Source organism: Callionymus lyra, chromosome 2 (genome assembly GCF_982586985.1).
Source record: "Callionymus lyra chromosome 2, fCalLyr1.hap1.1, whole genome shotgun sequence".
NCBI classification, from domain to species: Eukaryota; Metazoa; Chordata; class Actinopteri; order Syngnathiformes; family Callionymidae; genus Callionymus; species Callionymus lyra.
This window is the reverse complement of record NC_141819.1, coordinates 9,102,118-9,115,703: the sequence shown is the minus strand read 5'-3', so window position 1 is coordinate 9,115,703 and position 13,586 is coordinate 9,102,118. Positions and strand designations below refer to the sequence as shown.

The 13,586-nt window shown below is 35.4% G+C and overlaps 1 protein-coding gene across 1 annotated transcript in view; it reads right to left on the bottom strand.

Annotated features, from left to right (window-relative positions):
- Positions 1 to 270: 270 nt before the first annotated feature.
- LOC148085262 (nuclear receptor ROR-alpha A-like) overlaps positions 271 to 13,586 on the bottom strand; it is a 40,092-nt gene continuing 26,776 nt past the window's right edge. The window contains exons 3-12 of the mRNA XM_087783419.1: positions 11,150 to 11,235; positions 9,894 to 10,035; positions 8,069 to 8,304; positions 7,823 to 8,006; positions 5,835 to 5,956; positions 4,877 to 5,009; positions 4,418 to 4,525; positions 3,630 to 3,740; positions 3,434 to 3,546; positions 271 to 2,527 (exon numbers count right to left, since the gene is read on the bottom strand). Coding sequence (XP_087639545.1) covers positions 2,363 to 2,527; positions 3,434 to 3,546; positions 3,630 to 3,740; positions 4,418 to 4,525; positions 4,877 to 5,009; positions 5,835 to 5,956; positions 7,823 to 8,006; positions 8,069 to 8,304; positions 9,894 to 10,035; positions 11,150 to 11,235 — 1,400 coding nt within the window. The 3' untranslated portion in view covers positions 271 to 2,362. The remainder of the gene's footprint in view (positions 2,528 to 3,433; positions 3,547 to 3,629; positions 3,741 to 4,417; positions 4,526 to 4,876; positions 5,010 to 5,834; positions 5,957 to 7,822; positions 8,007 to 8,068; positions 8,305 to 9,893; positions 10,036 to 11,149; positions 11,236 to 13,586) is intronic.

The following is a 13,586-nucleotide window of genomic DNA, read 5'->3' as shown; positions in this document are numbered from 1 at the left end:
TTACGTCAAAAAAAATGATTTAAATTCCGTTTAATCGTGGAAAAAAATCCAATATCCAAAAATATATATATCGTCTTTTGATTTGACTGTTTATTTTTGTTACTCGAATTAATAGTTTCTCTTCATGTCACGAAAAATTTGATCACATGTACTAATAAAAACAGTAAATAAACACCTCAAAAGAGATTTTAAAACAAACTATTGGTTTTAAATGTAATATTATTGTTTGTAAATTGCAAAAAAAATGAAATGTAAATAATCACACAACAGCATGTTTAAGTCTTTATTTTATTAAAAATGCATCTGATTTGTATCAAAACAAGTGAATTAATTGTGACCCAAGTCTGACACGCTGATGCAGGTGCATGCTGGGAACTGTACAGAAGATTGACATCTTGATCTGTCGGAGAATCTTCTCTTCTTGTGGAAACGATCAGAATATTCACCATATTTCATTGGACAGACACGCAGCAGATGATTGATTGACATTTTCAAATATACAAAATCACGTTTCATGAAACTTAAATATCAATTTTATTATTGCTTTTTTTAATACACTTTTACTTAAGGTGGTTATTGCTCCTTTGTTTCACTTGACTTGAACGACATAAAGGGACGTTTCCTGAGTTTAAACTTGATTTTAAACCTTCTTCTCTTGTCACGTTGCGACTCAAAAGCTCCCACAGATTAAACCCATGAAGAAAATTCACATTTTAAAATTTGACATTAAAGCAAGTTTGAAACAAATCACCACGATATTTAACAGTGGAATGTTTCTTTACAGAGCAATCGTTCAAACATATCATGAGGAATATACACAATAACAGTATTCACAATAGTAGTGCAATTGAATTTAAGTTAATTTAACATTTAAGTAGTTTTTTTTTTTTTTAAATATAAAAAGTTCAACAAACAAATGTTTGTCGCGTCGACTGCAAAAACAGTATAATTCCCAGAAGATACAAACAAAGTGGTCATTATATATCGATAATACGAGAAACTACGAGTGATTACAAGAATGTTTATTGCAGAAAATATTGCTTTTTTATTTTTTGGTGGCGCTTTAACTTTAAAGTCTCTTTTCTAACGTCTGCATTACTTGTTGTAGCCGCTAGATGGTGGTGTTTCAATGCTTTACGTCATGCAACATATTTCGATATAAATTATTTACTCAATTGTTATTTAGACTCGATGAATTTAAAATGTAAATTCAAACAAATGACATCAAGCTCACCTGAGAGAAAAAGATTTGACTCGCTTAACATTTTAAAAATCACATAAATGTTATTATAGTTATTTGTTTTTAACTATTTTAACTTTATTTTTTAACCTTATTTGTTTTCTGAATAATTCATATAAATATATTAACACTGAAAGTCCAAATAAAACACATATCAAGCAAAATAATAAATCAGAAGTACATTCCAAGTATGGAAGTAAATCAGTGCCATCGGAATATTCAGTTGTTGAATTTAAGATTTTAAATGTAACATTGAATTTGTTATTTTTTTAATAATAAAATTAAATAAAGTTTATATTTGAATATTTAATACATTTTTATTTAATAATTAAATTCAATATTTTTGAATTGGAAGATTTAATTTATTCTTATTTAATAATTACATTTAATCATTTTAAATTGGAAGATTTTATTTATTTTTAATTAATATTTAAATTAAATAATTGTTTTATTGAAGATTTAAATTGTTTTATTTTTAATAATAACATTTAAATAATTGTTACATTGAAGATTGAATTTATTTTTATTTAATATTTAAATTGAATAATTGTTATGTTGAAATGTTAAATTCAACCATTAAATATTCTCACACTGATCTACTTCCATAGAAAGGTCGATATTATTTTTATTTCACAGGCTTTTATTTTTGATATTTGTTTCTTAGTGAAGCTGATGTTTCTCTGATCACGGAGCTTCATGAAGCTTCATGAAACTCTGTCATTATCTCCACTAGATGTCACTCTTTGCTCTATAATCTATTGCTTTAAAAAGTTATTCTATTGAAACCTCACATCATTTTTAAGCTGCGGGCGCCCCCTACTGTCCTCTGAAGAATATGACACTGTTTCATGAAGCTTCATCGACACATCACTACCAAATAACAAACCAAAAAAAACCATCAGTTTAATTAAGTATTTTATCTCTAACGACTAAAACTACTCGTAATATTTTGTTGAGGAACTTTGTTTAAGAAAACAAAAATTGCGACCAATCTTTTTTTGCTGTTTTATCGTGAAACACACTTTTGTGAAGATTTACTTCCTTAAAAAAGTTTTTTATTTTGGACTTTATCACGTTTTCCAGTCTCTGGTGACTTGATGGGCACCTGTCACCTGTGATGGATCAGTCACATGGTGCCACAGACACTTCCTGATTGGCCCCGAAGAGCTCCTTGTACAGTGGAGGGAAGTGAGTGCTAACAATGTCCGGGTGAACAGAACGAAGATCCAGAAGCTTCTCCGTGTGACGAGAGCACAGAGATCGTAGAGTCGACACTTTGAATCTGAGCTGGAGACAAAATACACAGTTGATCAAGTCTTTTCTTCTTCTTTTCTTCGCTTACAGTGTTATAGTACAACTTTTAAAATAGTGATATAATGATGTGTTTTTTCTACTGCATAAATAAGACTATTATAGATGATTAAACTATGATAAATGTAATTAATATCATTGTATTTATTTATTAAATAATGCCTTCAATTTAGATAAAACTTTATTTAGATAAACAATTGGATAAATTAATAAGAAAAGTCCAGAAAAATGTGAAATATAAATATAAAATAATATAAAAAAATATATACAAAATCGAGAAATATATCAGATATAAACTGTAAAACTATAGAAATATAAACAATATATTTAATAATATAGAAATATAGAAATATAAAAATATAAAAATATAAAAATATAAAAATATAAATATTTATAAATTAAAAATATATAAAAATATATAAAATATAAAAAATATATAATAAGATTTAAAAAGAAAATTAAATTAAAAAATTAAAAAAATTAAAAATGTAAAAATGTGAAAATATAAATATAAAAAAATATATAAGAATGTAAAAAATATAAATAAATAACAATTGTAAAAACTAGAAAGTATATAAAAATGAAAATATACATACATATACATTAATATAATTGTATTTATTTACAAATGAATGCCTTCAATTTATCTAAAACCTCAAGTTGGAAAATTCCAAATATATAAAATAAAAAAATTAAATACAATATGTTTTCATTAACAAAAGAAATGAGTAAGATTTTTAATGCTAAGAAAAGGTTGAATCTGTTATTGTAGAAACAAAATAGCTGGATATTTCTACTTCAGAGTCAGGGCAGATTCAATAATGTATTTTTTCACTACGTAAGTTCAAATATTTCACATTATATCAAGTAAATGGTGAGAACCTTGTCCATGACTCCGTCTCCTCTCTGGTTCTTCTGCAGGATTTGCTGAAGCGCCAACAGAATCTTCTGCTGCAGCTTCTCCACCTGTAGCGCCTCCTGCAGCCACGAGCGATCTACACACACAAGTGCTGCGTCAGCAATAAGTCAAATCTGAAAATTCCTTTTTTACAGCAGGAGCAAAAAAAAAACATCGTACCTGCTGAGAAAAGAACAAACGCTGAAAAAAGTGCGAGCTCCTCTTCGTTCAGCTGAAGCAGACGCAAACTCTGAGCAAAGTCGAAGACCGACAAGATCAAGTCGTCGCAGCCTGTCAGTCACACACACACACAATCGTTGATGGAATCATTCTTTTTACGCTCATTTGATCATTTAATTTTAATTTGTTTCTGGCTCCCCCTAGTGTCAGCACAGTGTAAATGAATTGTCAGAAACGGGAAGAAAAGGATATAATATATTTCACCTTTTTATTTCATTACACTAAGACAAAAGGAAAAAGTATATATATAATGAGATTTTTTTTATATTATTATGTTTTAGAAAACTAGAATAAAATGTCCCAGATTTTTATTTACAGATGATTAAATTAAAATGATTAAAGAAATATTTAATCCATTTTAAATAAAAACGATCTTTTGTCAAAAAGTAATGCAAAAAACAAGATATATTATATAATTCTAATTCAATATCATTTAAATTATTTACAAAAAATGCCTTTATAGAAATAAGACGTTTGTAAATAAACTAAAAGCCAAAAAAAGTATATAAAACTTGTTTATTGTAGAAACATAACATGTTATTGTAGAAACAAAGAAGAAGACATTGCAATATTATGTTAAAACCTTTATTAATATTATTGTTATTATAATTATTATTCAAATTATTATTTTAAAGAAAACCTCTGAAAAATAGTGATAGTGTTGACCCCCTAGTGTCGGAACAGTGTAACTGCAGTGAGTCTAGTGAGGTTGTGTTTGTTGTTCTCACCTAAAGACCTGAAGACTTCAGCGCCGGCAAACTTCCCATCGAAGTAAACGCTGTTGTTGTGAGAGTCGAACAAACGACTCATCCGAACAAACACGACCTCCAGTGACCCTGAGAAGACGATCAGACATGAGAGGTGAACTGATGATAATGATAACAATAATAACAATAATAATAATAATAAATAAATAAATAATAATAATAATATAATAATAATAACAATAATAACAATAACAACAATAATAATAATAATTAAAAAATAATAATAATAATATTAATAACAATACTAATAATATAATAATAATAATAATAACAATAACAATAACAATAATAATAATAATAATAATAATAATAATAATAATAATAATAATAATAAAAATAATAATAATAATAATGATAACAACTATAATAATAATAATAAAAATAACAATAATAATAATGATCACCGTGAGTGAGTCTCACCTGCTTTCAGAAGAACGATCTGGTCGTTCTGGCAAAGATCCATGAAACCATCGATCCGTTTAGCAAACTCCACCACGTACTGGATCGCCTCGGTGATCTTGATCGCACACAACTGCCACATGACCTCGCGGGGCTGCACAACACAACACAACAGTGGTCAGACACACAACACAACAAAGGTCAGAGACATAACACAACAGTGTTAAGAGACACAACACAACAGTGGTCAGAGACACAACACAACAGAGGTCAGGGACACAACACAACAGTGGTCAGACACACAACACAACAGTGGTCAGACACACAACACAACAGAGGTCAGACACACAACACAACAGAGGTCAGACACACAACACAACAGAGGTCAGAGAGACAACACAACATAGGTGGGAGACACAACACAACAGAGGTCAGCTACACAACAGAACAGAGGTCAAACACACAACACAACAGAGGTCAGAGACACAACACAGTTCAGAGACACAACACAACAGAGGTCAGAGACACAACACAACAGCGGTCAGACACACAACACAACAGAGGTCAGACACACAACACAACAGCGGTCAGAGACACAACACAACATAGGTGGGAGACACAACACAGTTCAGAGACACAACACAAGTCAGAGACACAACACTACAGAGGTCAGAGACACAACAGAACATAGGTGGGAGACACAACACGACACTGGGCAGGGACACAACACAACAGCGGTCAGATACACAACACAACAGAGGTCAGACACACAACACAACAGTGGTCAGACACACAACACTAGAGTGGTCATACACACAACAGAACAGAGGTCAGACACACAACACAACAGTGGTCAGACACACAACACTAGAGTGGTCATACACACAACACAACAGAGGTCAGAGACACAACACAACATAGGTGGAAGACACAACACAACACAAGTCAGAGACACAACACAACAGTGTGAAGCACTGACCTTGTCCTGGTACGTCTGCACCTCCTCCTGCAGGAACCTCCTCCAGCTGGACTCGTGCAGATCCTCCTTCAGGTACTGACACGTCTCCAGGTGAGACTTGGAAATGACTTGAATCAGCAGATCTACGAGCCAAAGACACTTTAGGACGACTTCAAATAACAGATTAAGTATAGAGTAAGTTAACTTTAAAAAATATATAGGATTATTATTTACAAATAAATGAAATTGTAACAAAATATTATAATGTGAATATCTATATATATATTTAAGAAATGACAATATTATATGAATAATATATATATTATTAAATATATAAAAATAATATATTTTTTTTAAATATTAAAATAAAGCAGAAAGAGTAATTTAATGATTATTTTTATTTGTTCTTCTCACTAAAATATATCGTTCAATGTTCACTTCTTTCTTTCCAAATAGAAAAACATTTCCTTTAAATATGTTTATGTTTCCAACACAGACATGAACGAGCTGAGAAGACTCTCCTCTCTCTCTTTTAATCCACCTTTTTGTTTCTCTCTCCTCCAACTCTCCTCCTCTTCCGAATCACATCTTCTTCTGACTCATCGTTAAAACTGGATGAATATAATATTAGCTGCAGTAACTGCACTGACCAAGGGGTGGCGGTAGAGTATTTATTTACATATGAACTAACAAGGAAGCGGTTCAAGATAAATCAAGGGTTGGGAATTAAATATCCTTAAGCATCGGTTTCCAAAAATGTTGAAGATATTTATTACAAAAAATGTATACAAATAATTCATTTAATTTATTTAATATTTATTATTTCTGCCTGAAACATGTTTTATTTGCACTGAAGTAACATAAGCCTGTGACTCTTGACACGTCAACGTGATCATTTCAGCCTCGTTTACTAGAAAAATAAACCACTAAACAAGTGGAAACATGTTTATATATAATATAATGAATATAACGTCCATGTTAAGTCCTAAAAGCATAATTATGTAACTTTTCTGCACATATTTTCAGTAATAAGTTGTTTTATTTTGAACAGTAAGGACCCACACATTTAAAAAAACTTTGAAAATAACAATAATAGAAAGTCTGTATCAACATTTATTTCATATATATTGTATTAAAAATAACCACGTAGATATTTTTATTCGTGCAGGCTTTTCCCTGAATTCTAGGACACCTGTTTTTCTCCATGTTTTCTTGACCTTGGAAAAAGGGGAAACATTTATTACATTAAGATAAAATTCAAAATTATATACAGTATATAATGTTATCTATGTCTATGTCTATGTTAACTAAAGACATTTTTATCTACAGAAAATCAAAATGTTAAAAAAAATATTAATAAGAAGAATTATGCCTCAAACTGTAAAATATATATATATATATAAATCCAGACGGAGTATTTTTGTTAGGTTCAGATATTGTTTAAATATTAGCATTATTTAGATTACAGATCAAAAATCAATAATAGCAGAAAATTTGGAAAAAGAAATTGCAATAAAAATGAGAAAATGTAACATATTGTTGCTTTAAAACATAATCATAGATACATTTTACATTCAAAACCTATTTTTCTTTTGTATTGTCAACATCAATTACAATGATTAAAAAATATATTAATAAGAAGAATTGTGCCTCAAACTGTAAAAAAATATATATGTATAGATCTAGTATTTTTGTTAGGTTCAGATATTGTTTAAATATTAGCAAGAGAGTTATTATCGAGATTACAGATCAAAATTCAATAATAACAGAAAATGTGGAAAAGGAAATTGCAATAAAAATGAGATAATGTTACATATTGTTGCTTTAAAACATAATAATAGATACATTTTACATTCAAAACCTATTTTTGTTGTATTGTAAACATCAATTAAAATGATTAAACAAAAACAAAACAATGCCTAAAGTGAAACTTTTGTAAATAAACTAGAAAACAAAAGTATCTAATGTATTTATATATATATATATATATATATATTGTGCATCCTTACCGATCTCAGTGGTTGCCGTGGGCGACGTCTCTCCGTCACTAAAAGAATGATAGTGAACGAGACCATCGCTGGATCTTAAGTCCTGTTTGATTCCGTCTATGTCCAGCCCTGACTGGTCTGGCGACGGCTGGAGGTCGTGGTAACTTCTTCCTCCTCCCTCTTCTTCACCAGCGCCGGAGTCGCCCTGGTGGACAGGAAGCGTCATTACACACGCGGGGGCCAACGTCGCGAACCCTTGGATCGAACCTTAGACGACAGCGATCCCTCCGCCGAGGAGTCCTGGTCCAAGTAGACGCCCAGGTCCTCGGTCAGCTCCGTGAGACTGCTGGACGTGATGTCATAAGCGGGCGACAGCTGGCCCGGGTCGCGGCTGGCTCGGTCCGGGGCCGAGGTGGGACTCTGCTGCTGCTGGAGCCGATGCTTCTGGACCTCCTCGTGCAGACTGTCCCGCTGCTTCTTCGACATCCGCCCGAACTTCACCGCTGGACCACAAGTTCACGCATGTTGTTCATGTTGTTTCGGCTCAGTGGGGCGTTTGAGTTCAAAGGTCACAAAAGATTTTTAAGACAATATCTTTAAGGTCTCTTTTCCACTGAACCCTTAACCATCATGATCGGAAAAAAATGATTTGTGGTCACGAAATTATTTAATTTCTATAATTTTCTTTAAAGAACAACTCATGTCGAAACCAAGTTTTAAACTGTATAAAGTTGCTCTGAAATCTGGGCGAAGGAGAGGTTACGAGAGTCCATTATGAGATAATAATGGCTTCACTCCTCCTCCAGCCAGCTGTGATCACGCCCCGCTTTGGAGTCCCTTGGAGGTGGAGATTTCCGGGTTTGATGACGCGCGGTGACGAACCTCCATGTTTTGCCAATGACAGCAGAGTGGGTGTGGTTATGGTCAACAAGATTTAATTTCCAGAATAAACATTTAAGATACACTTAAAACAACACATTTGTTGCCTTTTAAAAACACTTCATGAAAAATCATCCGAAAAATTCCATCCATCCATCCATCCATCCATCCATCCATCCATCCATCCATCCATCCATCCATCCATCCATCCATTCATCCATCTAACACTCCCTCCCTCCCTCCATCCATCCATCCATCCATCCATCCATCCATCCAACCATCCATCCATCCATCCATCCATCATCCATCATCCATCATCCATCATCCATCATCCATCATCCATCCATCCATCCATCCATCCATCATCCATTATCCATCATCCATCCATCCATCCAACCATCCATCCATCCATCCATCAAACCATCCATCCATCCATCCATCCATCCATCAAACCATCCATCCATCCATCCATCCATCCAACCATCCCTTCATCCATCCATCCATCCATCCATCCATTCCTTCATCCCTTCATCCATCCCTTCATCCATCCATCCTTCCATCCATCCATCCATCCATCCATCCATCCATCCATCCTTCCATCCATCCATCCTTCCATCCATCCATCCATCCATCCATCCTTCCATCCATCCATCCATCCATCCATCCATCTAACCCTCCCTCCCTCCCTCCATCCATCCATCCATCCATCCATCCATCCAACCATCCATCCATCCATCATCCATCATCCATCATCCATCATCCATCCATCCATCCATCATCCATTATCCATCATCCATCCATCCATCCAACCATCCATCCATCCATCCATCAAACCATCCATCCATCCATCCATCCATCCATCCATCAAACCATCCATCCATCCATCCATCCAACCATCCCTTCATCCATCCATCCATCCATCCATCCATTCCTTCATCCCTTCATCCATCCCTTCATCCATCCATCCTTCCTTCCATCCATCCATCCATCCATCCATCCATCCATCCATCCATCCATCCATCCATCCATCCATCCATCCATCCATCCATCCATCCATCCATCCATCCATCCATCCTTCCATCCATCCATCCATCCATCCATCCATCCATCCATCCATCCATCCATCCATCCTTCCATCCATCCATCAATCTCTATCACTTCATGAAATGTGGCCAAAGGTATTATCATGTAATGTCATCTCAGGTCTTCCTACCGTCTCTGGACATTCCTACGCTGAGACACTTCTGCAGACGACAGTGTTGGCAGCGGTTGCGACTGGTCCTGTCGATCAGACAGTTCTTCTGACGAGGACACGAGTAGCTGACGTTACTCTGCTGACTGCGCCTGAAGAAACCCTGTGAAGATCAAACGTTTTTTATCTTCAAGTAGCTTAAATATAAGAAATACTCAAATAACAAGACTGAAGGAGAAGAATTGCTAAAAGAAAAGTTGTATATAGTAGTGATGTGTCGATGAAGCTTCATGAAACAGTGTCATATTCTTCAGAAGACAGTAGGGGGCGCCCTCATCTTAAAAATGATGTGAGGTTTCATTAGAATAGCTGTTCAAATAAATAGATTATAGATCAAAGAGTGACATCTAGTGGACTCAGGAGATAATGACACTGTTTCATGAAGCTTCATCGACACATCACTAGTATATTCAGAACTGAATTAAACAAAAAGTCACAATTAAAACGGTTTGTAAGCTGTTATAAAAAATTCAACTTGAAAAATCATTTGAAAAATCTCTTCGAAAAACACTGTATAATATAAGCTTTCTACTAACAAATGGTTTATAAAACATCAAATTCATTACATCAAGACAAAAAGGAAAAGATTTTCAAAAAAGTTGTGTTTTTTATGTCTAAGTTAACAGAAAAAAATATGTGTTAGAGAAATTCAAACTTCACAACCTGCACGAAAAGACTAAAACGTTTTTGTTGTGTTAAATGACATGTTAAAATAAAAAAGCTTTTCATGAGATCTAGAACTCTTGTTCTTTTTAATTTAACCTTTGTTCTTGTTCTGGCGTTTATTAAACTTCTGTACCAATTTCCTGGAGGAGATCTTAAGAGGGATTAATAAAGTCCATCTAATCTAATCTAATCTAATCTAATCTAATCTAATCTGAGCAAATCTAATTTAATCTAAATGAATAATGTATAAAACATATAGAAGGAAGACATTGCAAAATTATGCCAAAACCTGAGAGAAAATAATGCTACATTTTTTGTTTGATTTGAACTGATTTTCAACAGTAAAATCAATGTGTTTTTAATGTAATTTTGTATTTGTATAATGTGTGTTATGTATGTATTATATTCTTAAATCTTTTTTGTTATTTGACCTCATTAGGGCCACATAAAAACTGAAGGCCATACTTGACCAAATATGATTTGGTCAAGCATGATTGAAAACATTTTAAAGAAGGAAAATTGAGTGAAAAAGGTTAAAAACCGATGTTTACCTTGCAGCCCTCGCAGGTGATCACTCCGTAGTGGATCCCGGACGACTTGTCTCCGCAGATCTTACAGGGAATGATTTCGATTTGAGCTGCAGACACACAACAGCGGACGATTAAACATCACAACCATCGAAACGCACAACAGACTTAGGGGTCGAGGATTCGAAGCAGAGACGACGGGAACAAGGTAAGAACATCTCAGGAGGTCAAAGGTGAGTCATTTCAAACGGTTGCTCATCTAACAGTTTGAAAGACGAGCAAAGAGCGACTCTGGTGAGAAGCAGCAGCAGACAGATGTTTGTGTGTTTGCAGCCGGTGAATAAATAACTTCTCTCACGTCGTCTCCCATTTCGCTCTGAACGTCTTTTTCTCTTTGAAGCCGCGACGCCGAATTCAAATGGGATTACTGTTCAGAGAGCTAATTAGAGTGTGTGTGCGCCTACACACACTCTCCACGCCGCATCTATACCGTCCTACTCACACACACACACACACACACGGAATCATGGGCTGCTTCGACACGTTCTTTCCAGAACCCTTCGCCTGTCGCCGTCGACATATGGTCGGAGCGCTGGGGTGATGATGTCATGGAGTGATGTCATCAGCTCGCCCTCGCAACCCACGGGCGGTTGCGTCATCCTCGCCGATAATCCTCTGACATAACTGACGGTCCAACCGACACACAGCTGCCAGCATTCACTCGCTTCAACATGTGCCTCTCCCTTAACCCTTGTGTTGTCTCTAGGGTCAAGGTGACCCGGAGGCCTGGAAATAAATGTGTTTGTGGTATCCCTTGTGTTGTTTCTGAGTCAAGGTGACCCGGAGGCCTGGAAATAAATGTGTTTGTGGTACCCTTTGTGTTGTTTCTGAGTCAAGGTGACCCGGAGGCCTGGAAATAAATGTGTTTGTGGTACCCTTTGTGTTGTTTCTGAGTCAAGGTGACCCGGAGGCCTGGATATAAATGTGTTTTTGGTATCCCTTGTGTTGTTTCTGAGTCAAGGTGACCCGGAGGCCTGGAAATAAATGTGTTTGTGGTACCCTTTGTGTTGTTTCTGAGTCAAGGTGACCCGGAGGCCTGGGAATAAATGTGTTTGTGGTATCCCTTGTGTTGTTTCTGAGTCAAGGTGACCCGGAGGCCTGGATATAAATGTGTTTTTGGTATCCCTTGTGTTGTTTCTGAGTCAACGTGACCCGGAGGCCTGGAAATAAATGTGTTTGTGGTACTCTTTGTGTTGTTTCTGAGTCAAGGTGACCCGGAGGCCTGGATATAAATGTGTTTTTGGTATCCCTTGTGTTGTTTCTGAGTCAAGGTGACCCGGAGGCCTGGAAATAAATGTGTTTGTGGTACCCTTTGTGTTGTTTCTGAGTCAAGGTGACCCGGAGGCCTGGGAATAAATGTGTTTGTGGTATCCCTTGTGTTGTTTCTGAGTCAAGGTGACCCGGAGGCCTGGAAATAAATGTGTTTGTGGTACCATTTGTGTTGTTTCTGAGTCAAGGTGACCCGGAGGCCTGGATATAAATGTGTTTGTGGTATCCCTTGTGTTGTTTCTGAGTCAACGTGACCCGGAGGCCTGGGAATAAATGTGTTTGTGGTATCCCTTGTGTTGTTTCTGGGTCACTTTTAATGATGGTGTTCAGAGGATGGTTGTCATCATCCATGATGGACAGTAGTTTGTAAGTAAGTAAGTAAGTAAGTCATTTTTATTTGTATAGCGCTTTTCCAGACCAGGGTCACAAAGCGCTTAAACAATCAAAACAATATTCAATAAAGTATATATTTTAAAGGTCAAGATAAAACTGAGAACACAACAGGCGTTCCAGAAAATCAAGGAAAAGCCTGAACAAATAAAAACATCTTAAGATGTTTCTTGAAGGAGTCAGTAGATCATCAAACACAGAGATGGTTCCAAATCTTAGGAGCAACAGTCTGGAAGGATTTCTCTCCTCTGGTCCTGAAGCGTGTTCAGGAACCATCAGTAGATTCTGATCCACAGACCTCAGAGCCCGAGCTGGGGTGTAAGGCTGGATCAGATCACTGATGGAAGGTCTGACCATGAATAGATCTGAAAGTAAGAACCAGGATTTTAAAGTTGATCCTGAAAGAAACTGGAAGCCAGTGAAGAGTTTTAAGGATCGGAGAAATGTGAGTTCTTCTACTAGAGCGGCTCAGAATTCTGGCTGATGAGTTTTGTATTAACTGCAGACGAGACAGATCCTTCTTGTTAAGACATGAAAACAAACTGTTACAATAGTCTAAACGACAACTTTATCTTTATCTTTATCTTCACCTTTATCTTTATCTTCACCTTTATCTTCATCTTCATCTTCATCATCTTCATCATCTTCATCATCATCATCATCTTCATCATCAATACTCTTTAAGTCACTGATTCACACTTTTATTCTTGTTAAACTCATTTTGAGACGTTTCAAATAAGCC